Source organism: Scleropages formosus, chromosome 13 (assembly GCF_900964775.1).
Source record: "Scleropages formosus chromosome 13, fSclFor1.1, whole genome shotgun sequence".
In the NCBI taxonomy this organism is placed as follows: Eukaryota; Metazoa; Chordata; class Actinopteri; order Osteoglossiformes; family Osteoglossidae; genus Scleropages; species Scleropages formosus.
This window is the reverse complement of record NC_041818.1, coordinates 347,811-370,384: the sequence shown is the minus strand read 5'-3', so window position 1 is coordinate 370,384 and position 22,574 is coordinate 347,811. Positions and strand designations below refer to the sequence as shown.

At 45.8% G+C, this 22,574-nt stretch overlaps 1 protein-coding gene across 2 annotated transcripts; it reads right to left on the bottom strand.

Moving 5' to 3' along the window:
* Positions 1-156: 156 nt before the first annotated feature.
* tnip1 (TNFAIP3 interacting protein 1) lies at positions 157-21,819 on the bottom strand. Of its 2 annotated transcripts, none has more exons than XM_018745206.2 (18): positions 21,743-21,819; positions 14,932-15,112; positions 14,034-14,180; positions 13,673-13,758; positions 13,522-13,587; positions 12,255-12,449; positions 10,696-10,790; positions 4,772-4,916; positions 4,093-4,185; positions 3,938-4,003; positions 3,005-3,136; positions 2,751-2,879; positions 2,297-2,428; positions 2,024-2,149; positions 1,467-1,547; positions 1,031-1,216; positions 852-936; positions 157-748 (listed from the first exon to the last, which is right to left on the bottom strand). In XM_018745206.2, exons 2-18 carry the CDS (start codon positions 15,074-15,076, stop codon positions 684-686), a joined length of 1,974 nt encoding a protein of 657 aa, XP_018600722.1. In that variant the 5' UTR covers positions 15,077-15,112; positions 21,743-21,819; the 3' UTR covers positions 157-683. The 2 variants fall into 2 exon arrangements, with proteins under 2 accessions (XP_018600722.1, XP_018600723.1); XM_018745207.2 differs by lacking the exon at positions 21,743-21,819 and adding an exon at positions 16,333-16,381.
* Positions 21,820-22,574: the final 755 nt, after the last annotated feature.

Sequence of the window (22,574 nt, the reverse complement as noted above, 5' to 3'; positions counted from 1 at the left end):
ACTCTATAAAACAGGATAATTAATATAAATCATGTACTATTGTGGTGTGTGCAACCACAATATGCACTGGGGGGGGGGGAGGAGGAAAAAGGTAAAATTTTATATTCTGAAAACATCTGCAGCTATTAAAAAAAAGATACTTTGGTTTAAAGTAACAGAATGGGGAAAAAACAAGCATTAATTAAAATGGATAACGTTTAAAAATTAAACAAATGGTTGTAGCTGTTAGCAATGTAAATACAGATGTAATTACTGTGAATGTCGTTCCACAGATTTACCAGCACTTTTGATTGCAATCTGAGCATCTCAATGCAAGTTACAGCATTAAATACTGCCACATTAGTATTTGCAGTACTGTTTAAATACAAAGATACTGTATAATTAATATTGTGTAATTTTTAAATTATAAAATGATGTTTTTAAATGATTATTTTATCGCACAAATTATTCTATATAGCAGAGAGTAAGTACCACACAACAATTATAAAGAAATGAGAAATCCATATTGTACAATAACATATTCCCAACAGGTTAACATTTCCACAAAGGGGCTTAGAAAAAAAATGTAGACAAACATTACGATACAATATTTGTACAGTAGGGAGATGGCACAATCGATCACACCTTGCCTACTAGAACATAAGCTACCCTTAGCTGATAGGCAGCAGCCAGTGACAATGTTTCTAGTGCTTTCCGGGATCGATGTTTGGTCGATCCCTCTTTCCGCATCCTGCTGCTGTCGGGTCAGCTGCAAAAAGACAAGTGTGTCACATCACGGTCCACACTTTCAGCGTGGGACAACGACCACAGCTCTGTGGCGACACCAACAGTTGCATGTGTGCACCTCTCACCTGTATTCTCCGGAGGGGGGCGTGCCGTGTCAACGGGGCCTCTCGCACTGCGCTGCTGTGGACAGGGCGGTTGCCACGGGAAACCCTAAGAGTCAGAACGCCAGAGGGAAACAGTCACTCAGTGGTCATCGCCATGCCACAGTAGCCCTGCAGTGCACTTGGCGATGAGCTGCTCGTACCGGCTGGAAGGGTGGGAAGTCACGGCCTGGCTGTGGACCCAGGTTCGGCACACGAGTTGGGAAGTGCAGCGGCCAACCCTCAAAGCCCTGGTGGTTGGCTGGCACAAAGTGACCGCAGTAAGGGGGGCTCATGGGGGCATTCGCTGCGCCCGATGTTGGGTCAGATGTACGCCTCTCGTGCTGACCCTGTGCAAAAAATGGAAGGAGACAGTATGGAAAGTCGACATGCATGACCACTTGTAAGCAGCTCCACAGGCAGCCTCAGGTGCCACAGTAGATCTGTTGCGTTGCCATGAACAGCAGTGCATGCCTGCATGTTCACACACACACACGAGGTTGGGCATTCAACCTGTCCACCGTAACGTGTCAAATGCACGCATGTGACGTGCGGTGTCACCAACAGCGGAGCAGTAGCCAACCTGTGTGGGGTACATACCTGTTTGAGGTTCATGTTCAGCCTCTCCAGTCTACACCTCTCAGCTCGTTCCTTCTGACACTCACTCTGGGCCTGGTGCAGCTGAAGACACACACATGCACACAAGTCAACGAAGGGTGACAGACCTACACAATCGCTCAGAGCTTGGGGACATGCTGAGGTACAAACAAACATGTAGAATATGGTTACTGTGAAGAAACTGTGAATCTGACTCTGAAGAATCTGTCTGTGCTGTGGTGGTTCCTGTCACCAGGACAAATTCCTTGTATGTGCGAACATACTTGGCAATAAAGCTCGTTCTGATTCTGATTCTGATTCTGAAACACACAGGCAGTGTCCAAAACAAAACACTGAGGAGCACTTCAATAAAACGATCAGTATTGCTGTCCCTTTTACTTTACTCATTTTCTGCATTCAGAATACTCAAAAAGATTCATATGTACAGATGATGCCCGATGACTGATGGACAGTGATTATGAGAAACACTGAGTACAGACTGCCTTCATACACATTTTCTGTAGGGGGACACAGACGTTAATACACTAATGTGCCCACACCTGATTGGTCAAGTTGGTGATCTGCCCTTGAAGTCTTTCCACCTGGCGTCTGAGGTCCTCCTTCTCCTCGTTCATTCTTTCCCTGTCGCTGCGCTCCTTCTGGAAGTCCTCTTCAAAGATCTTCACCTGCAGGTCACAGGCAAAGAGTTCACAGGGTAAGTCTCATGCAAAGGGAGGAGGAGCTGTCAGCCATCTTGCTGCAGGACATGATAAGCTCTGGGACATCTATTGAAGATCCCGCTGTCTCTCACTGGCAAGCGCCCCATACATCACCTGTTCCTTAAGCACTGTGATCTGAGTGAGTAGGTCCTGGCGCTGCAGGTTAGACGCACCCTCAGCATGGTTCCCAAACAGGGCCTGCTGCCCAGTGGAGGGCGAATGCAGATTCAAAGCCTCCTCGAGGGCCTGTCACATGCAGGGATAGTACAGAGTCAGCAGCACAGTTTCCACAGGTAAAGCATGCTGGGGTCAAAGCGGGACACCGGTCTATCATCCACAGAGCGGGAACACAAACACAAAACAAGATACATAGTCCGTGCACTGGTGTCTGCAGCTTTGCACACGGTCGGTCCATCATGCCTGTAACGCATAGCAAGAAAACACACACACTTGGGAACTCACACACTGCTGGCAGGAGACCTGGGCAGTGCCAGCACACTTCTTATGAGGACCTCTGTTTTACTAGTCCAGGACAGACTCACTGGGGCAACAAGGAAGGGGGACGTACGCGGTTAAGGCGCTGGATCTCTTTGTCCTGGTACTCCCTCTGCTTGCTGAGGGGCACGAGCTGGTCCTGCAGGTAACGCAGCTTGTGCTTCAGCTCACAGGTCTCTGAGGTCAGGCAGTCCTTCTCCCCCTGAGAAAGAATCGACATTCAGTGACTGTGCAGCAGGGGGCATCGCTGAGTCTTGACATGGCTCAGAACAGCCAACCAGAAAAGCAGGAGTTAGAGAGAAGGATGAGTGTAGACATTTCTCTGACCTGCACGTTCTCGATCTTAGACTTCGCCAGGAGGAGCTTCTTGTCGTAGTCACGCTGCCTCTGCTCACGCTCAGCTTCCAGCTCCGCCACAGCCTTCTGGGAGTCGGAGAGTCTCTGGCGCAGCTCTGTGATCTGCAGGAGAGATGTGCACCGATGCCGTTTTGCATTTTCATCTATGCAGTGATTGATATGGCTTTACAAACCATGGCAACCACGGCAGGAGGAGGGCAGAGAATGGTTCCTCTACTGGAAAGGAGTCACGCCCTGGTGATGGAGTGACTGACTAAATAAATTAATCGATAAGCACCAAGTACCACTGCACTTATCTGTGATGCAAGCATCTGTACTGCCAAGCCATTTCAGTGCCAGGAAGGGGGGGGGGGGGGGGGGGGGGGGGGGTCGCACTACTGCTGTGGCGCTGGGCCTGTAGGTGCACACCCAGCCATGACACAAACGGATGTGCTGAGCACCGCGTTCTTACAGAGAGTTAATTTTAGATGAGCGGTGCAGCGATGACGGCACTGTAGAGCCCTGGCCGTCCCCACTCTGAACCGCAACAGGAAGGCGAGAGGGTACTGCAGACATGGGGGAAATTCTGCACAAGGTGTGACAGGAGCCTGTGGCAGAGCGCTCCGCCGTGTCGTTTGCATGCTCCTCCATCTGGCGCGCTGCCACTTCTCCACTGCTGCCCAAACCATACGGAAGGAGTCCTCCACAGTCCATGGAGCTGCCAACTAACCAACTCTTGTCATAAGCCAACTAAGCTATGCAGTCGCTGAAAAGGTCACTGTGGCGTGTATGCACATCGGCAAAGTGGCATGCTCGAGTCTCTCCCCCCATGCCAGGGAAATTAAATGCGCTTTACACAAACCTTCTTACTTGACCTACTACAGTGTGTGTAGAGAAATAAAGAGAAATGAGGGGTGTGTTCACCTTCTGCTCATACTGCACTTTCATGGAGTTCCACTGTATGTCCCACTGCTTGTTCACCTCAAGCACCTGAAGTACAGAGGGACAGTGGGGAGCTCAGTGGAGCAGCAACACGGATCCCCCATATTTGCTCACAGAGGGGTGCCGAAGGGCCTTACATCTTTCCTCTGCTTCTCCAGCAACTTGATTTTCTTCTCGTACACCTCTGGGTCGCACGTCTTTGCTGGGCCTTTTTCTACAGCTTTAGCACCCTGCAGGAAAGGAAAACAGCACTGAGCAGTCACTGTGTGACTCAAAGGGTTTCAGCACAGTACAGCTAAAACACAGCACACACATATGTACATGTGAGTGACACAGCTCTGCATGCAACTTTCATCGCACTCATCTGTGACAAGGTCACCATGTGCAGAACAACTATCAAGTATCCAAGAGTAAGCTTTAGAATAAGCATAAAAAGAGGAAACACAAATGAAAACCCTCGAAGGAGCCCATGAAGAAATTAGGTCAATGCTTAGCTTTGCATTTCCACAAAATACATGCTTCATAAGAGAGTAAAGCACCGCGAAATGGAAACAGTTACTACATTACTCTGACAAACACACACTGAACCGAGAAATGGCCACACGTTTTCCATTACGATATTTCTCACAGTATTCAGAACAATTACAAAGCAATGACCACAATTTATATACTGAATATTCAAAGTAGTACACTTATGTTATTCTTTCACACACATCTTCACACTCAGAAATAGGAGTAAGAGCAATTGGTGTATGCGTAAAGGTGAGCGGCACTTCCTCCTTCACGACAGTGTGAGTGCAGAGCAGTTTGACTCACCTGTTGAGTCGCGGTCACATCCACTTTGGATCCTGCAGCTTCTTGTACGAGTAGCTGTTCCTGCTTGGCCGTGTGCTGCGGACTGGTCACTACCTCCTGGGCGACTGCGCCAGTGACCAGCTTCCTCAGCTTCAGATTCTCCTGCCTACGATGAGGGCAAAAACAAACAGTGAGGATGCAGCAAGTCAAGAAAAGAGAAACCACACCAAGAACTCAATAAACATATTGAAAGCTGGAAACCTTACAATGTTTAAGATATTTCACAAAGACCTTCAGTTGCCTAAGAAGCTTAAATGCCTGCACCATACAGAATGACTACTTACTGGAAGGATATGAACACCTAAACCACATTGTGCTGGTTCCCCTGATTCCAATAGAGCTTGTCATGAAATGTCACATTTTCATCAATTACTTTAGTGGTGCATTTTTTTTTTATTCTTCATTTTCATATTATATGCTACCTAAGTGTGTGTGTGTGTGTGTGTGTGTGTGTGTGTGTGTGTGTGGGGGGGGGGGGGGGGGGGGGGGGGGTGTAAATCAGAAACGGGAAGAGACTGAAATGCACATAAACTTTCAGCCTAAGTAGGACATTTCTTGCTTTTTGTTTTCAACAAGTAGGGGGTGCGGTGGCGCAGTGGGTTGGACCACGGTCCTGCTGTCTGGTGGGTCTGGGGTTCGAGTCTCGCTTGGGGTGCCTTGCGACGGACTGGCGTCCCGTCCTGGGTGTGTCCCCTCCCCCTCCGGCCTTACGCCCTGTGTTGCCGGGTAGGCTCCGGTTCCCCGTGACCCCGTATGGGACGAGCGGTTCTGAAAATGTGTGTGTGTGTGTGTGTGTGTGTGTGTTTTCAACAAAATCTATCAGTGAATTTGGCTTCCAGAACACTGGAGGACCAGTTAACACATTAGTATTACCAGTGGACGTACAGTGCTCTCCACTAATATTGGCACCCTTAGTAAATATGAGCAAAGAATGAGCACTCTCCACTATTCTGGCGTTGCCCAAGGTGAGAGGCGGCGGGCTGGTGTGGGCTTATTAATAGCCCCCCAGTTCAGCCGCCATGTGTTGGAGTCTACCCCGGTGAATGAGAGGGTCATCTCCCTACGCCTTCGGGTCAGGGAACGGTCTCTCACTGTCGTTTGTGCTTATGCGCCTAGCGGCAGTGTAGAGTACCCGGCCTTTTTAGAGTCCCTGGAGGGCGTGCTGGAAAGCGCTCCCACTGGGGACTCTGTCGTTCTACTGGGGGACTTTAACGCCCACGTGGGCAGCAACAGTGATACCTGGAGGGGCGTGATTGGGAGGAACGGCCTCCCTGATCTGAACCCGAGCGGTGAGTTGTTATTGGATTTCTGTGCTAGTCGCGGTTTATCCATAACGAACACCATGTTCATGCATAAGGGTGTCCACCAGTGCACTTGGCACCAGGACACCCTAGGTCGGAGGTCGATGATCGACTTTGTAGTCGTTTCTTCTGACCTTCGGCCATATGTCTTGGACACTCGGGTGAAGAGAGGGGCTGAGCTGTCAACTGATCACCACCTGGTGGTGAGTTGGATTCGATGGCGGGGGAAAAAGCTGGACAGACCTGGCAGGCCCAAACGCATAGTGAGGGTCTGTTGGGAACATTTGGCGGAGGCCCCTGTCAGAGAGGTCTTCAACTCCCACCTCCGACAGAGCTTCAACCAGGTCCCGAGGGAGGTGGGGGAAATTGAGTCTGAATGGACTATGTTCCGCTCCTCCATTGTCGGTGCGGCTGTTCGGAGCTGCGGCCATAAGGTCTCCGGTGCCTGTCGCGGCGGCAATCCCCGAACACGGTGGTGGACACCGGAAATAAGGGATGCCGTCAAGCTGAAGAAGGAGTTCTATCGGGCCTGGCTGGCTCATGGGACTCCGGAAGCAGCTGACAGGTACCGACGGGCCAAACGGAGCGCGGCTCTGGCAGTCGCTGCGGCAAAAACTCGGGCTTGGGAGGAGTTCGGTGAGGCCATGGAGGAAGACTTTCGGTCGGCCTCAAAGAGATTCTGGCAAACCGTCCGGCGACTCAGAGGGGGGAAGCGGTGTTCCACGAACACTGTTTACAGTGGAAGTGGTGCGCTGCTGACCTCAGCTGAGGATGTTCTCGGGCGGTGGAAGGAGTACTTTGAGGATCTCCTCAATCCCTCCGACACGCCTTCCGTAGAGGAAGCTGAGGCTGGGGACTCGGAGGGGGACTCGTCCATTACCCTGGCTGAAGTTGCTGAGGTAGTCAAAAAACTCCTCGGTGGCAAGGCTCCGGGGGTGGATGAGATCCGCCCCGAGTTTCTCAAGTCTCTGGATGTTGTGGGGCTGTCTTGGCTGACACGCCTCTGCAGCATCGCGTGGAGTTCGGGAACGGTGCCTCTGGACTGGCAGACCGGGGTGGTGGTCCCTCTTTTTAAGAAGGGGGACCGGAGATTGTGTTCCAACTACAGGGGGATCACACTCCTTAGCCTCCCTGGGAAAGTCTATGCCAGGGTACTGGAAAGGAGAATCCGACCGATAGTCGAACCTCGGATTCAGGAGGAGCAATGCGGTTTTCGCCCTGGCCGTGGAACACTGGACCAGCTCTATACCCTCACTAGGGTGTTGGAGGGTTCGTGGGAGTTTGCCCAACCAGTCCATATGTGTTTTGTGGATCTGGAGAAGGCATTCGACCGTGTCCCTCGTGGCATCCTGTGGGGGGTGCTTCGGGATTATGGGGTTCGGGGCTCGTTGCTACGGGCTGTTCGTTCCCTGTATGAACAGAGCAGGAGCTTGGTTCGCATTGCCGGCAGTAAGTCAGACCTGTTCCCGGTGCATGTTGGACTCCGCCAGGGCTGCCCTTTGTCACCGATTCTGTTCATTATTTTTATGGACAGAATTTCTAGGCGCAGTCAGGGAACGGAGGGTGTCTGTTTTGGTGGCCGCGAGATCTCGTCTCTGCTTTTTGCGGACGATGTGGTCCTGTTGGCTTCATCAAGTCAAGACTTGCAGCGTGCACTGGGGAGGTTTGCAGCCGAGTGCGAAGCGGCGGGGATGAGAATCAGCACCTCCAAATCCGAGGCCATGGTTCTCAGTCGGAAAAAGGTGGATTGCTCCCTCCGGGTTAGGGGGGAGTTGCTCCCTCAAGTGGAGGAGTTTAAGTATCTTGGGGTCTTGTTCACGAGTGAGGGAAAAATGGAGCGGCAGGTCGACAGACGGATCGGTGCGGCGTCTGCAGTAATGCGGTCATTGTACCGGTCTGTTGTGGTGAAGAGGGAGCTGAGTCGTAAGGCGAAGCTCTCAATTTACCGGTCGATCTACGTTCCTACCCTCACCTATGGTCATGAACTCTGGATCGTGACCGAAAGAATGAGATCGCGGATACAAGCGGCAGAAATGAGTTTCCTCCGCAGAGTGGCTGGGCGCACCCTTAGGGATAGGGTGAGGAGCTCAGTCACCCGGGAGGAGCTCGGAGTAGAGCCGCTGCTCCTCCGCATCGAGAGGAGCCAGTTGAGGTGGCTCGGGCATCTGTTCCGGATGCCTCCTGGACGCCTCCCTGGGGAGGTGCTCCGGGCTTGTCCCACTGGGAGGAGGCCTCGGGGCAGACCCAGGACACGTTGGAGAGACTATGTCTCCCGGCTGGCCTGGGAACGCCTTGGGGTTCCCCCAGAGGAACTGGAGGAGGTGTGCGGGGAGAGGGAGGTCTGGAGTACTCTGCTCGGACTGCTGCCCCCGCGACCCGGCCCCGGATAAAAGCGGAGGAAGATGGATGGATGGATGGAAGGCTGTGAAAAATTGTCTTTATTGTTTAATGTTTTGATCTTTTGTTAAAAAAAAAAAAATTTAGAAAAATACTCTGCTCTTATGGATATCACACAATTGCAAACACAGAGGATAATCAAAAAAAAAAAAAAATTTGTTAAATGTGTGCCACCATTATTGGCACCCCTATGAATTCATATAAGAAAAACATATTTGAAGTATATTCCCATAGATATTTTACATTTTTTAGTACACCTGGGTGACTAGGAACAGGAAACTGTTGAACCGTGACTTCAGGGGTATAAATATGAGGTAACATATAGGCCAAATTCATCACAATGTGTAAGACCAAAGAAAACAGCTGTGATGTGCGGCAAAAGGTTGTTGAGCTTCAGAAAATGGGAAGTGGCTATAAGAAAATAGTAAAAGCATTGAAAATGCCAATTTCCACCATAAGGGCAATAATTAAGAAGTTCCAGTCAACTGGAAATGTTATGAAGCAACCTGGAAAAGGACGTGTGTCTACATTGTCTCAACGCACTGTGAAGAGGATGGTTCAAGTAGCCAAAAAATCTCCAAGGATCACAGGTGGAGAATTGCAGAAAATAGTTGTGTCTTGGGGTCAGAAAGTCTCCAAAAGTACAATCTGACGTCACCTACATCACCAGAAGTTGTTTAAGGAAAAAAGCCTCTACTCTCATCCAAAAACAAACTCAAGCATCTTCAGTTTGCCAGACACTACTGGAACTTCAAATGTGATCAGGTTCTATGGTCAGATGAAACCAAAACAGAGCTTTTTGGCAATAAACACCAGAGGTGGGTTTGGCACACACAGAGAGGTAGCCATATGGAGAAGTACCCCATGTCCATGGCTAAATATGGTGGTGGCTCTTTAATGTTTTGGGGCCGTTTTTCTGCCAAAGGACCTGGACATTTTGTTAGGATACATGGCATCATGGACCCTATCAAAGATCAACAGATATTAAATGAAAACCTGACTGCCTCTGCCAGAAAGCTTAAAATGGGCCGTGGTTGAATCTTCCAGCAGGAAAATGATCCAAAACATACATCAAAAGCAACACAAAAATGGCTTACTGACCACAAAATCAAGGTCCTGCCATTGCCATCCCAGTCCCCTGACCTGAACCCCATAGAAAACCTGCGGGGTGAACTGAAGAGGAGAGTCCACCAGCGTTGACCTCAAAATTTGAGATATCTGGAGAGATTCTATATGGAGGAATGGTCTCAGATCCCTTGCCATGTATTCTCCAACCTCATCAGGCATTATAGGAGAAGACTCAGAGCTGTTATCTTGGCAAAGGGAGGTAGCACAAAATATTGACTAAAAGGGTGCCAATAATTGTGGCACACATATTTAACAAAGATTTTTTTTGTTGGCTATATGGGTGCCAATAATTGTAGCACACAGATTTTTTTTGTTGGATAAACCTGTGTTGCGTTTGCAATTGTTTGATATACATGAGAGTACAGTATTTTTGTGAATTTTGGAACAAAAGATCAAAACATTAAACAATAAAGACAATTTTTCACAGCCTTCTTTGCTCATATTTACCAAGGGTGCCAATATTAATGGAGGGCACTGTACGTCTGTCGTCTCGCTGCATACTTCCTGCACTGAACGCAAGGAAAAGGACACTGTTCTGTTCTAACTGTACAAGTAAGAATCAGGAAGGACAGCAAAAAGGGAGATGCTTAAACAACTCATAAGTTCAGTGTCACAACAGCAAAAGCTCTCCCTCCAATCTTGTTTTAAACAATTCATTTCCACGAAGTTGCTGCTGCTGCCTAGCATCGCACCGCATATTGCTGGCCTGTGGGGGGGGAGGTCTAAATTCAAAGTATGGTTTCTACTGAATGTCTATCGCCAACTCACCATCAAAAAAAATAAAAAAAAAATTGTAAGTCGAACCATTTAAGTTGGGGAACAGAACCATCTTGCCATTATGTATCAGGAACACAATTTCCCATGGGAGTTACTCTCAGTTCCATTTACACCCCGCCCCCTGCCCCACACTATTAAGATATATAGACTATTAAATGTCATAGAAAAGCAAAATTAAATGATTCAGTACTTGAGTAGTGATTTCACAATTAGAAAGTATGAGCATTATCATCCAATACAAAAACTTGACACCCGAAATTATTGGGGCAACTGTCTGTCTACCTGAGCTGCTCCAAGTCCTGGTTCCTGTACTGAAGGTCCTCCTCCATTTTCTTCCGTAGTTCATTGTTTTCTTGTCTCAGCTGTTCACAGAGTGTCTGAAAAATAATTCACTGTATCATTTTCAATGAAACCAGAAACCCTCTCTGGGAAATAAGGAAATGTACATTCCCAGGATTTCAAAGTATCAATGTATTGCATTAGCTCCAACTGTTTCAAATTACAACAAGCAAAACATATGCTGTTTAAGCTAAAAGTGTAAGAGCACTGCCGGACACCTTTTTCCTCTGTGAGAAGTGTTTCATCCAGTCGTTAAGTTGATTTGTCCAACACCCTTCTCTACCAGACAATCCCGAATAACTTTCACATGTGTTTTTGGCCAGTATCTTGCTAAAGAATGACGACTGCCCAATTAGCTGTGACCCTCATGGAATGGCATGCCTCTGAAGTATACTATGACAGCCACACTGGTTGAGATGGTCAAAGACATGGTAAAGATCACAAACTCTGTAAGCAGCACAGCAGCCCCACAACATTACACTGACACGTACATTCTGGAGACTGAGAAACATACAGGTACAACTCATACCCTCACCCTCTGTCTTAGAAGTGCTCAGTACTTCACATTTTCACTAATTAGTCAGTATGACTGACTTCCACTCTTCAAAGTCCAGTTTCTAAGTTTATTCCGTCAAGGCAAGCTTTGTTTCAAGGAAGCGTATTTATTTTGACAGGTACCACACACAAAGATGCTTTACAGAACATATATACAGATACATTCTCATGAGAAATTAACTGAGAATTCCGTGGAAAAAAAATCAAGTGGTCCTCATTATCTGGAATCTGGTTACACACTGTTTTGCAGAGCTGTCATTTGTTATTTCTGACTTTGTTTCAATCACTATTAGACTCTTTAATCCTCAGATGTCTATGGTGTACTGCCCCCCTGCCACCCCACACACCCAGTGCGACTGCACAGTTTACAATGAAATGTGATGAACTAAGAAAAAGCATGCAATGCAAGATAAATATGAAATGTATTTGAAAGTCTACCCAGCCATATTTATGGTATCCCCTGCAAAAAGATGAATAGGTCACATGATCTACATTAACACACACACGCACAGGCTGAAGCCGCTTGTCCTCAGCAGGGTCACAGTGAGCCGGAGCCTAACCCGGCAACACAGGGCATAAGGCTGGAGGGGGACACACCCAGGATGGGACGCCAGTCGGTCACAAGGCATCCCAAGCGGGACTTGAATCCCAGAGAGGAGGACCTGACCAAGCCCGCTGTGCCACCGCACCCCCTATGATCCACATTCAGAGTTTTCATAATTTTTAAAGGGAAATATACCCCTGCCATATATAGTGTTGCCATAAGCAGCATTTCTTGGTCCACTATAGAGTCAGAGCGGGGAGGACCTGAAAATTTAATAAGGCATAAGCTGTATGTGGGTGTCACAGCACTCCAAATGAACAAAGATATGTTTGAAACACTAATTCAGACCAAGGAACTTGACTAGCAGCTGGAGGCAGGCAGGATTGGCAGTGAACTATCTCACCTGTAGAAGGGACGTCCTCTGTTCATTCTTCTGCACCTTGGATGACAGACGATTAAATTCCAGTGCCATGCGGCCCAGGTGAGCCAGCAATTGGTTTGGGTTTGATTCCTCAGCAAACAGACTGAAAGAGCTCTCCAGCTTCTGCAGCTGGCTGGCTAACTCCAGATTGTCCTGTGGCAGCTGCAATCCCTTGCCCTGCAGAGACCAGAAGCACAGTCAGAATGGCAACCACATGTTCAGTGGCATACTGTTTTACAAGAAACACATCGTTCAAAATTTTTAATCAGCATTGATGCATTCCACATAGAACACAAAGTAGACGTTTAATAAAGTATTCAGCACCTTACATTTTTACCTGCAAGAGAGTGAAACCACTTTGAGCAAATTAACACTTTTTCATTGTAGCCCACCAAATTCCACTGATTTTTCCACTGCTTATTCATAACAAATTAGGTCATGGATAGCATGTTTTAAACCTACACAGCAAGGATAAAATCCACCCCCCTGAAATTTGCCACCACTATCAAGTCTGATGAAATAGAGGGAAAAGGTTTCTAATCTGAGAAACAGCTGACAAGAACTACAGTGACAGAAAATGAAACTCCTCACTCATCAAGTTCTCATGATCCTCTCAGTGCCTGTAACAAGTCAATGTTTAAAGTAAAGAAAAGGGGGGGGGGGGGGGAGAGGGGGGAAAAAAAAAAAAAAAAAAACACACTACAGAGGTCAATGGGCGGAATGGCAGCAAGTTAAAATGTCAAACAAACCCTGAGGTAACATCAGAAAATTGTACGTTTGGCACTCCTGGCATATATGACTGATGTGAAAGTCTCATCTGTAACCAATTCTGACTTCAAATATATAACTTCTCTACACGATTTGAGGGAATGTGCAGATCATGAACATTTGTGTGTAGAGCATCAATGAGGATTACCTGAAGTACACAAGGGGACACCATTATTTCACTTCATTGAGCTCAGACATTCTCCTCCTACATTTTAGTTTATAGTTGTATACCGTGCTACACAAATACTATCCACACTGCACATTGTAAAACAGTCAAAATAATCTATGTTTATATAATATAGATTAAAAACTTAAAACGATGTGAAAGTACATATTTTGGATGTTCATTAATATTTAACAATTACGGGACTTTATAGTAAAGCTTTAACTTGAAAACATCCTAACATCACATACTGTAACAGAATGCCATGTGAGAACTGTATCCTTCAAACCTGAGCAGTTCATTCTCTATTCCACTCACCAATTTGTCCTCAATAGTAGCCCCCTTTTCTTCCAAATTCACAACTTCAAATTCAGATGAGGCTTCCTGTAAACACATGATTTTAGGCCTAGTCTGCATTTTTTGAAATCAAGAGCAGATCTCATTTCAAGCCAAAAGGTGAGAGGCATACAGCGGAGTTGGGCTGCATGGGCCTCTCTGATGGGGACTTTGGACTGTCCATCACTTCAGCTTTGGAGGACCCATGAGTGGCAACCCCTGCACAGATAAAACAAAAGAACCAAAGTAAATCTTAACTAGTCAAAACACACTGGCATGGGGGCCTGCAGGAAAAAGAAAAAAGACTGATTCATTTATTCAGTGTGGCGCTAATCTATTTACCGACAGAGTGCTATGGACAGAGCTCTCATTTTAGGTGAAATGCAAAAACTGCACACCACTTCAGTGTGAAACATTAATGTTCCCTACAACAGTATGTAAAACCGGTAGGATATAGCACTTAGCCATGGGACACAGTGCTCTTGATGACTCACCCGGAGCTTCTGCCTGTACCGGGAGGCCCAAGCAAATACCAGAGGAGAAGCTGGATGAAGACCTCAGGGCTTCATTGTCCCTCACCAATTCCTCCACTCTTTGACGCAATCTGGAGGCCTCTGTCTGAGATTCTTCCAACAAGTCCCCTAAAAAAAAAGTTTAAAGTACTTTGCTTGCAGAAATGTACAAGACAGCCTCAGAAAATGTCTATTAGAAGTTAGAAAGTGAAAATGTAACATCCATCTCCAGCCTAACATTGTGATACAGAAGGCATGTGCAGCCTTAAGGAACTTTGTATGGGGCACATTTTCAGTGTAACTAAACTGAACAGTAACACACATCTTATTTGCACATTGAATCGATATGATTATTCATGCTAACTAGGTATACACAGTAACTTTGTGCTCAGGACATGACATGTTCCTACATGGCAACATCACAACACCACCTGTTTTTTCCCCCATCTATATAAAATCGCTCTTTATATTTGACATAGCACTGGGAACTTTACAGTAATTACTATCTTTGCTTCTAGGCAAGAGAACATGATAGTCAGTTAAACGTCTGCTTGCAGCTCCATCGGACAAGACAAAGCTTTTCAAAGACATTGGCAAAACATGCCGAATAGCTTGAATATGAACAATACAAAAAAGAAGGTACGATACTACCTCATACCTATATTTAGCAACGTTGTGTGTGTGTCCCAAGCCTGCTCTGAAAAACATTTCTTTGCAAAACATTTCACCTTGTGCCATGCAATGCCATTTACAGTAGGAATGCAAGAATGTTACCAGCTACTCATTGCAGGAAGCTGCCCAAGATCTACAGCGTGAAAACTGTTGGGGCTATATATTTTTTCTTTATTTATTTATTTTTTTTAAATCAGTTCGACATTACCAAGGCTCTTCAGTCCCTTCATCCTCTCCCTCAGCACACTGTTCTCTTCCAGCAGTTGCTGGTAGCTGGAGCTGCTCACTTCCTCCTTGGCCTGGGCCTCATTTCCACCTGGGTCGTAGATCCGATATGGGCCTTTTCCCTCCATCCACAGGACCTCACTCACCAAGCATTGCACCTAATGCTAGGAACAGAAGGAGAAAGGAGACCTGTGCCAAGTGCCCTCCTCAACAGTAACATACCATCAAATGGAAAGTGAAACACCACTCAGTATGCGACTGCTGTATTGTAATACAAACATGCAGAACAAGAAAAGCCGGGTTCTCCTTCACCACTTCTTCATAAGCCTTTGCAACATGGCTCCAAATATCATCTCTCAGTTTTACAAAATACAGACGGGCTTGAATCTACAAAACTTAGATACATTAGGTTGTAAACTTTTGGTTACAGAACTTAATGATAAGATTCATTTCAATCTCAAAGTAAAAGTTTTGATAAAAAGTTGAGATCCAACCCTGGTCTTCACTGTGGAGAGACAGATTAATCAAGTCAACTGAACTGTTCCAATAACTGCAGTGAAAATGTTAGTTACAACTCTGAATGCCTATAAACACCTATCAACCAAGACATTAAAACCACTGACAGGTTAAGTGAACAACATTGAGTATCTCATTACAATGGCACCTGTTAAAGGGTGGGATATATTAGGTAACAAGTGAACAGTCAGTTCTTGAATTTGATGTGTTGGAAGCAGGAAAAATCGGCAAGAGTAAGGATCTGAGCTAGTCTGACAAGGGCCAAATTGTGATGGCTAGACGACTGGGTCAGAGCATCTCCAAAATGGAAGGTCTTGCGGGGTGTTCTCGGTATCCAGTAGTTACTACCTACCAAAAGTGGTCCAAGGAAGGACAACCAGTGAACCAGCGACAGGGTCGTGGGTGCCCAACACTCATTGATGCGCATGGGGAGCAAAGGCTTGACCCTCTGGTCCGATCCCACAGAAGAGCTTCTGTAGCACAAATTGCTAAAAACCTTAATGCTGGCCATGATATAAAGGTGTCAGAACACAGTGCATCGCAGCATATGGGGCTGTGCAGCCACAGACCGGTTAGAGTGCCCATGCTGACCCCTGTCCACCACTTAAAGTGCCTACAATGGGTACGTGAGCGTCAGAACTGGACCATGGAGCAACAGAAGAAGGTCGCCTGGTCTAGTGAATCATGTTTTCTTTTAGATCATGTGGACGGCCAGGTGCGTTGTTTACTTGGGGAAGAGATGGCAGTAGGATGCACTATGGGAAGAAGGCAAGCAGGTGGAGGCAGTGTGATGCTCTGGTCAATATTCTGCTGGGAAACCTTGGGTCCTGTCGTTCATGTGGATGTTACTTTGACACATACCACCTACCTAAAGATTGTTGCAGACCACGTACACCCCTTCATGGCGATGGTATTCCGTGATAGCAGTGGCCTTGCCACACTGCAAAAAATTGTTCAGGAATAGTTTGAGGAATATGACAAAGAGTTCAAGGAGTTGACTTGGCCTCCAAATTCCCCAGACCTCAATCCCATCGAGTATCTGTGGGATGTGCTGGAAAAACAAGTCTGATCCATGGAGGCTGCACCTCACAACTCAAAAGATCTGATGCTAACATCCTGGTGCCAGACACCACAGGACATGTTCAGAGGTCTTGTGGAGTCCATGCCTCAACAGGTCAGAGCTTTTTTAAGGAGGGGTCTACACAGTATTAGGCAGGTGATTTTAATGTTTTGGTTTATGATTAGCACACTAACAGAAATCAATCAATCAATCAATCATCAATTGCTTCTAGTATGTGGATAAAATGTTAGTCAAGCTTTATCTTTTGATATATGCTATGAAAAAGTGGCTCTTTAAGACGTTCATGCAAAACTGTCCTACTTATTAAAAATTTCCTTAAGAGAGAAAAAAGGGAAAGTATACCTTGACAGTTACAGTAAGGGCCATCACATAATTCTGTACTTTCCACAGATTGTGCAAATAAGAACTCTCCAACATATGCAATGGCTGCTGATCAAACAGTTGATTTAGAAAGCATCAGGTGAATCATGGAATTCAAAGAAAAATTCAAGATGTGGCTACTGGAATTTAAGCACCAGAATCATAGCAAAAATAGCTTATGAGTTGGGGAAAAAAAAATGGTTTATATAGTTAGACAGTGGTATTCAGTCCTGGTACCACATGTGTATACTAATGCTTAACTAGAAATGTGACAATATTGCAGTGTGAACATGTGAATTCATAACAGAAAGGTCTGCATTATTCTGGTACTGAGCAGTTCCCCATGGGCCCAGCAAATGAGTTTCCACAGGAATCTTGGTAAGTGCGGCTCAGAATACAGCAAAGTTTTTTTCGCTCCTTTTTGAGCACTTTGAACACGCTGTACAATTCAAATAGCGTTAATGTGTTAGCTGCATACTTCAGAGAACGATTACAGATGTATTTAGCCAATTACACATGTTCACTTTATTAAAACAAAATCACATCTTCTGTAATTTTCACTGAAGAATTTGTGTGTGCTGTGGCAAGAAGAAACAACATTTCTGAACACTGGATTCCTCAGAGTAAATTTCAGAAAATGCATGTTTAAAAAAAACAATTACAAGAAGATTAATTGGTGTACAACACTTAATAAACAGCAATACGCTAATGTCACCGATATCACTGCTTACAAACTGAAGGTATCACAGGCCTGGGACCCTAGTTATCAATACTGTCACTGATAACCACTTATGAAATATGAAATAGAATAAGCCACTTTAGAAGAAGATAGCAAATGCTGCTGTGGTAAGAGAATAGATGGACAGTAAAGTCATTTCTCAGGCAGCACTGTTGGACATCAAGACTCACTTTCTGTTTCCACACACACACACACACACACACACACACACACACACACACACACACACACACAGAGGACTGCTTAGTGGCAAAAAAAAGACACTGTGTAATTCGTTTTCACTGCTGTGGCAGGGAATACTGCTAAAGAATGAAACATGTATACGTTTGCTCCATCTACATGTTTACTAACTGGTGTACGGGTATAATTGGTCAATGAAAGAACTTGTGACAATATTCATAATCGAGGAGGGAGGGAGGGAAAAAAATTAACCATGCAAAAACTCTACAAATAAATACCGGCCTTAAGTTTTTACCCTTCGTCTGTGATACAAGTGAGAGCATAAGCACTACCCAACTGCTACGCGAAGACTTCAATGGATACTCACACAGAACAACGCAATTCGAAACAGAGGCATACCCAGAACAGGAGCTCTGTTTTTACTGGATAGTTGTTCATACTCCAGAAAAGTGAATTACAACCAAACAGCAGGACTCAATCGGTAAGTGCCACGGCCCTCAGCAGGGCAGGAATGCTAACACTAATCCTCAGCAATGAAGCTCTCTGCATCACGCCCCCACACTGAGCACTAGAAACTGCACACAGCTACATCCGCGCAGTAAAGAGAAGCCTTTCATATACAAACTGGATTAAACAAAATTACCGGTCAACCTTCATCAGCCATCTAGACTTAGATGTTCCACCAAAGAAGTCAAAATAAACAAGCAGGAAGGATATTGGTTATGGATATGAATTTTTAACCACATGGTGGTTGCTGGTTCGAGCCCCCACCCCTCTTTCGACTGCGCCACTACCAATGAGCAAAATACTTTCCCTGAACTGAGAGAGCAAATATACCAACGTGTACAAATACCAATGTACTTTCCCTGAACAGCAATAAAACCTGAAGAGCTAACATCGACAGCATTAAAAAAATATATATATATTTATGAAAAAAGACATTGTTTACCGTGACCTGATGACACAATGACCTTTAACACCACAGGGGACCAAATTAAAGTGGAAGAGACATACATGTAGTTCTGTTGACAAATCACTCCAAGTTTCTATTTCAATCAGATCACCATTCAGTATCACGCACGTTTTTATTCCCCTCATTTAATGCGACAAAATGGGACGTTTTCACAGGAAACACTTAAAACACCTGGTTGTGGAAGGAATTCCAAACCTAAAATGTATGTTCTACACTCTAGAAGATTGGTGTACATGAAGAGAGGCAGAAGCAAAGTGCATGGCTGAGAATAAAAAGCAAAAAGTGTAAGACAGGCTGTCAAAATGAGCAGGACTGTACCATGATTTAATTCAATAAAATCTGCCATGCCTCCCATGACCAGGATGCCAGTTCAAATGGCCTTTGAACCGCAACAGCAAGGAGCTGCCATGCCCAGGAACCGTGCAGTACCCTGTGAGTGGCAGAGGCACCTGGAGCTCACTGCACACGTGCAGGTACAGCGGGCTAAGAATGTTACACATGGTGAGACAAAGGAGGCGCCTCAGGGAACGCGTATCACTGGCGTTTTGTACCTATCCAGAGCTGAGGTGGGGTTTTCTGGACAGATCTGACAGTTGAACAACTGGCCCCAACTAACGTGAGGAAAAATTACAATAAGTTCCAACAACTCTTAAGTCGAGCTGGATATGGAGTCACAGCAAACTGGGAAACATTTTGCCAGTGAAAATCCTCCATCAATGTGTACCATTCAGCCTGTGCAAGTTCTGGATCCTGGCGACTCAAACCTACAAAAAGCCCTTAACATTGGCTGCATTTGGTGAACATCACGTTAAACTGTATCTTAAGAAAAGGACCGCAGGACCACCTCACAAAACAGAAGTCATCCAGTTACTGAAAACCAAACTTGTAAAATTACAACAACTGAAACTAATTTGCACATGTACAAATAAAATTAAGATAGGTATTTTATTACAAGACATTTACTGGAATCGCCCTACATGGAGGATGAAGGCAATGGTGATGACACAAGAGAATACAAATCAGAATAAGATCACATGCTACACACAGGAACAAAAATACATCAGAGGTGAAACATATATACTAATAAGGAGCATCTCTGAGAGAACAGTGGTAACTGGCTAACATTGTTGACATTTTGAAAACAACAGTCAGTTGCTATGTACGTGGCATTTGAAAGGAAAAGTATGAAAGAGACGGAGTTCAGAGCAAGTATGGAGCGCACCGTGGGGTCCTGGAACGCATTAGTATGAAGTTGAGACTTGGCTGCTTCCTGTCACTGCTATTGATGGCAACACATTGCCTTTGTCCCAATTCCCACTGACACTCATTTACAATTCAAACAGCTCCATTTGAATGAACGTCTTTACGGGGGATTCAGCACATTTATTTTTGGCTGCGCACGTCTGTGCTCTACACACTGATGTTGCAGAGATGCTTGCCTTGGCTGTGAACCGACTACCTTTCAGCAGAGACCTTGAAATCAACACTTGCTTAAATATACAAATGTAGCAACACAACTTTTATAAGCCAAAGCAAACAAAACTACTTCTAGAAAAAATATATTGAGATAAAATCAAGTTACAAATGAGTTATGATTGTTCAAAGCTGGGACTGTTTTTAAATCATCATCAACACCTTCCACCCCTCCTGGGACATAGGCTGCCAACAAAGGCTCTCCAGCCTGACATCACTGTCCTGTGGACTGTTATCGTTTACATTTACTCTTTTTAGTTGACGCTTTGCTACAATCAACTTTAAATTTTACTTACATTTCTGTACCCATTGACAGAGCTGGGAAATTTTACTGGAGCAATTCAGGGTAAGTAGGAGACAACAGCTAGATATGGGATTTGACCCTACAACCTTCGGACCTAAAAAGCCTGGCAGCTGCTCAATTGCACTTTTCATGTTCATTTTCTTTAAAGATTAAAATGTCTGCAGAGGGAAAGGAAGCTGTGCGTGTCGTTTTCAAACGCACTTTTTGTAAAAATAAAAAGTAAACGGGAAACAGCCGCGCCGCTGAGATCTTTCTCAGTCTCACTTGAGTGTGAAAACAAGTTGAGAGTTACGAGCAAAAACGAGCTTCAAAAAGGAGGTTTTGACGGACTTCCGGTCCCAAAGGTGCTGCTCACCAGCTGATCATCTCTGTCGTGCTTGGGGAAACAACATCTCGCCAAGGCGTATAATTGTCCTGAGGAGGCGAGCTTCGTTACTAGCTAAGCACATCGACCAGACTGAGGAGAAACCGGGGGAACGGCAGCGAGTGCTGCGCTTTGTCGAGCCACACAGCAACTTGTACTGCTTCCCACTGCGACAGGACATGATTTTCCACTCGTTTGTCCTGTCCTGCCTTTGCTTTTTCAGCAGCCTCAGCCTGCCTTGCTGCTGCTTTCGTTTCGATCGCTGCTCTCGTGAGGGAAAGATGCTGGAGGGACAGACAGCACAGCTTTCGGGAGGCTGAGAAAACGGGGGCCGACCAGCAAGTGCCCCCAACACTAGTTAATTACAAACACGGACGAAGCGGAAGGAAGCTGGAAGTCACTAGTCACTAGTCAGAGTGACCGACTGGCTGAGGAGGCACAGTGACACACAGTGCTTCCCGGCCTCGCTCGCTGTACAGTATTCAGTACATTTCGAGCCTCCTAGCCTAGGCTAGACGAAGTCACAGACAGCTGTGGAGAAACAACGAGGAGGAGAAGCAAACACCCAGCTTCCAAGGATTGAAAGGAGCGAACACACACCGCGTCGCCGATGGACTGATTAGCTACCGAACCGAGATCCAGGCTAAGCCTGAGGCACTGCGCTCAACTGCCGTACAGCACCGAGTGCCTCCACCAAGTGGTTTTGATAACAGTAAACGTTACAGGGTCATTTCTTCAATTAAACTTCACAAACCCACATCAGAAACGAGAAGGAGAGAGGGGGTGGGGGGGAAAGTGTCTTACCTATACGTTGGACGCGTACCGTTTGCCCTGTACTTTGCGGAAGTCGCGAACCGTGTTGTAACATGGGAAATTCCAACGAGACGTAAACAGCTGTGATTGACAGCTAAAGCAACCAATGAGAGGTGCCGTGCCATACGCACGGTCTTTTAAAGGGACCGTTGCTGGAGGAGCTGAAAGACGAGTTATTACTGCTGTGGGTTTCCGCTTTTTAGCTCGTGCTTATTTTGCCTGCGCATGTGCTGCATGCATGTGTGAAATTATTTTGCCGTGGTGCTTAATACATTTGGAAATTTTGCGGTCCGAGAGCTTGAGCGACGTCAGATTTGCCAGTTAAAGAGTTGAATAGTGTGTGAAAGAGGAAAAGCTCTGTCCCAGTTACACATTATTATAATGACATAAGACTCTGCAGCTCCTGGAAACTGATTGTACCAAACTGGCAGAAATTTTCTTAAACAATAACGTATTTTAAAAACAACAAATGACTACCAAAACGAAAGACCTTCTACATATCATCATTAAAAGATGAAATACTGAGAACCATATTCAAACAAATATAAAATCCATGCTTGCATTAAAAAATGACAGTCACTGAAGTGTAAAAAACCAAATCTGACTTTCCTGTAACAGAATGTAAAAGTACAGTACCAAAACACATTGAACTGATAATGAACATATAGTGTATCAGAGGGGCATGCTGTGGCGCAGTGGTGCAGTGGGTTGGACTGGGTCCTGCTCTCCAGTGGGTCTGGGGTTCAAGTCCTGCTTGGGGTGCCTTGTGACGGACTGGTGTCCTGTCCTGGGTGTGTCCCCTCCCCCTCCAGCCTTATGCCCT

What these genes read in the sequence shown, in the direction of transcription:
- tnip1 (XM_018745206.2), bottom strand. Translation starts at nt 15,076, where the DNA reads ATGGAGGGAAAAGGCCCATATCGGATCTACGACCCAGGTGGAAATGAG. An exon ending in TGGAGAAGCAGAGGAAAGAT is followed by an intron (nt 4,004 to 4,092) that starts GTAAGGCCCTTC and finishes TCTGTACTTCAG; the next exon opens with GTGCTTGAGGTGAACAAGCA. An exon ending in AGATCCAGCGCCTTAACCGC is followed by an intron (nt 2,429 to 2,750) that starts GTACGTCCCCCT and finishes TGCATGTGACAG; the next exon opens with GCCCTCGAGGAGGCTTTGAA.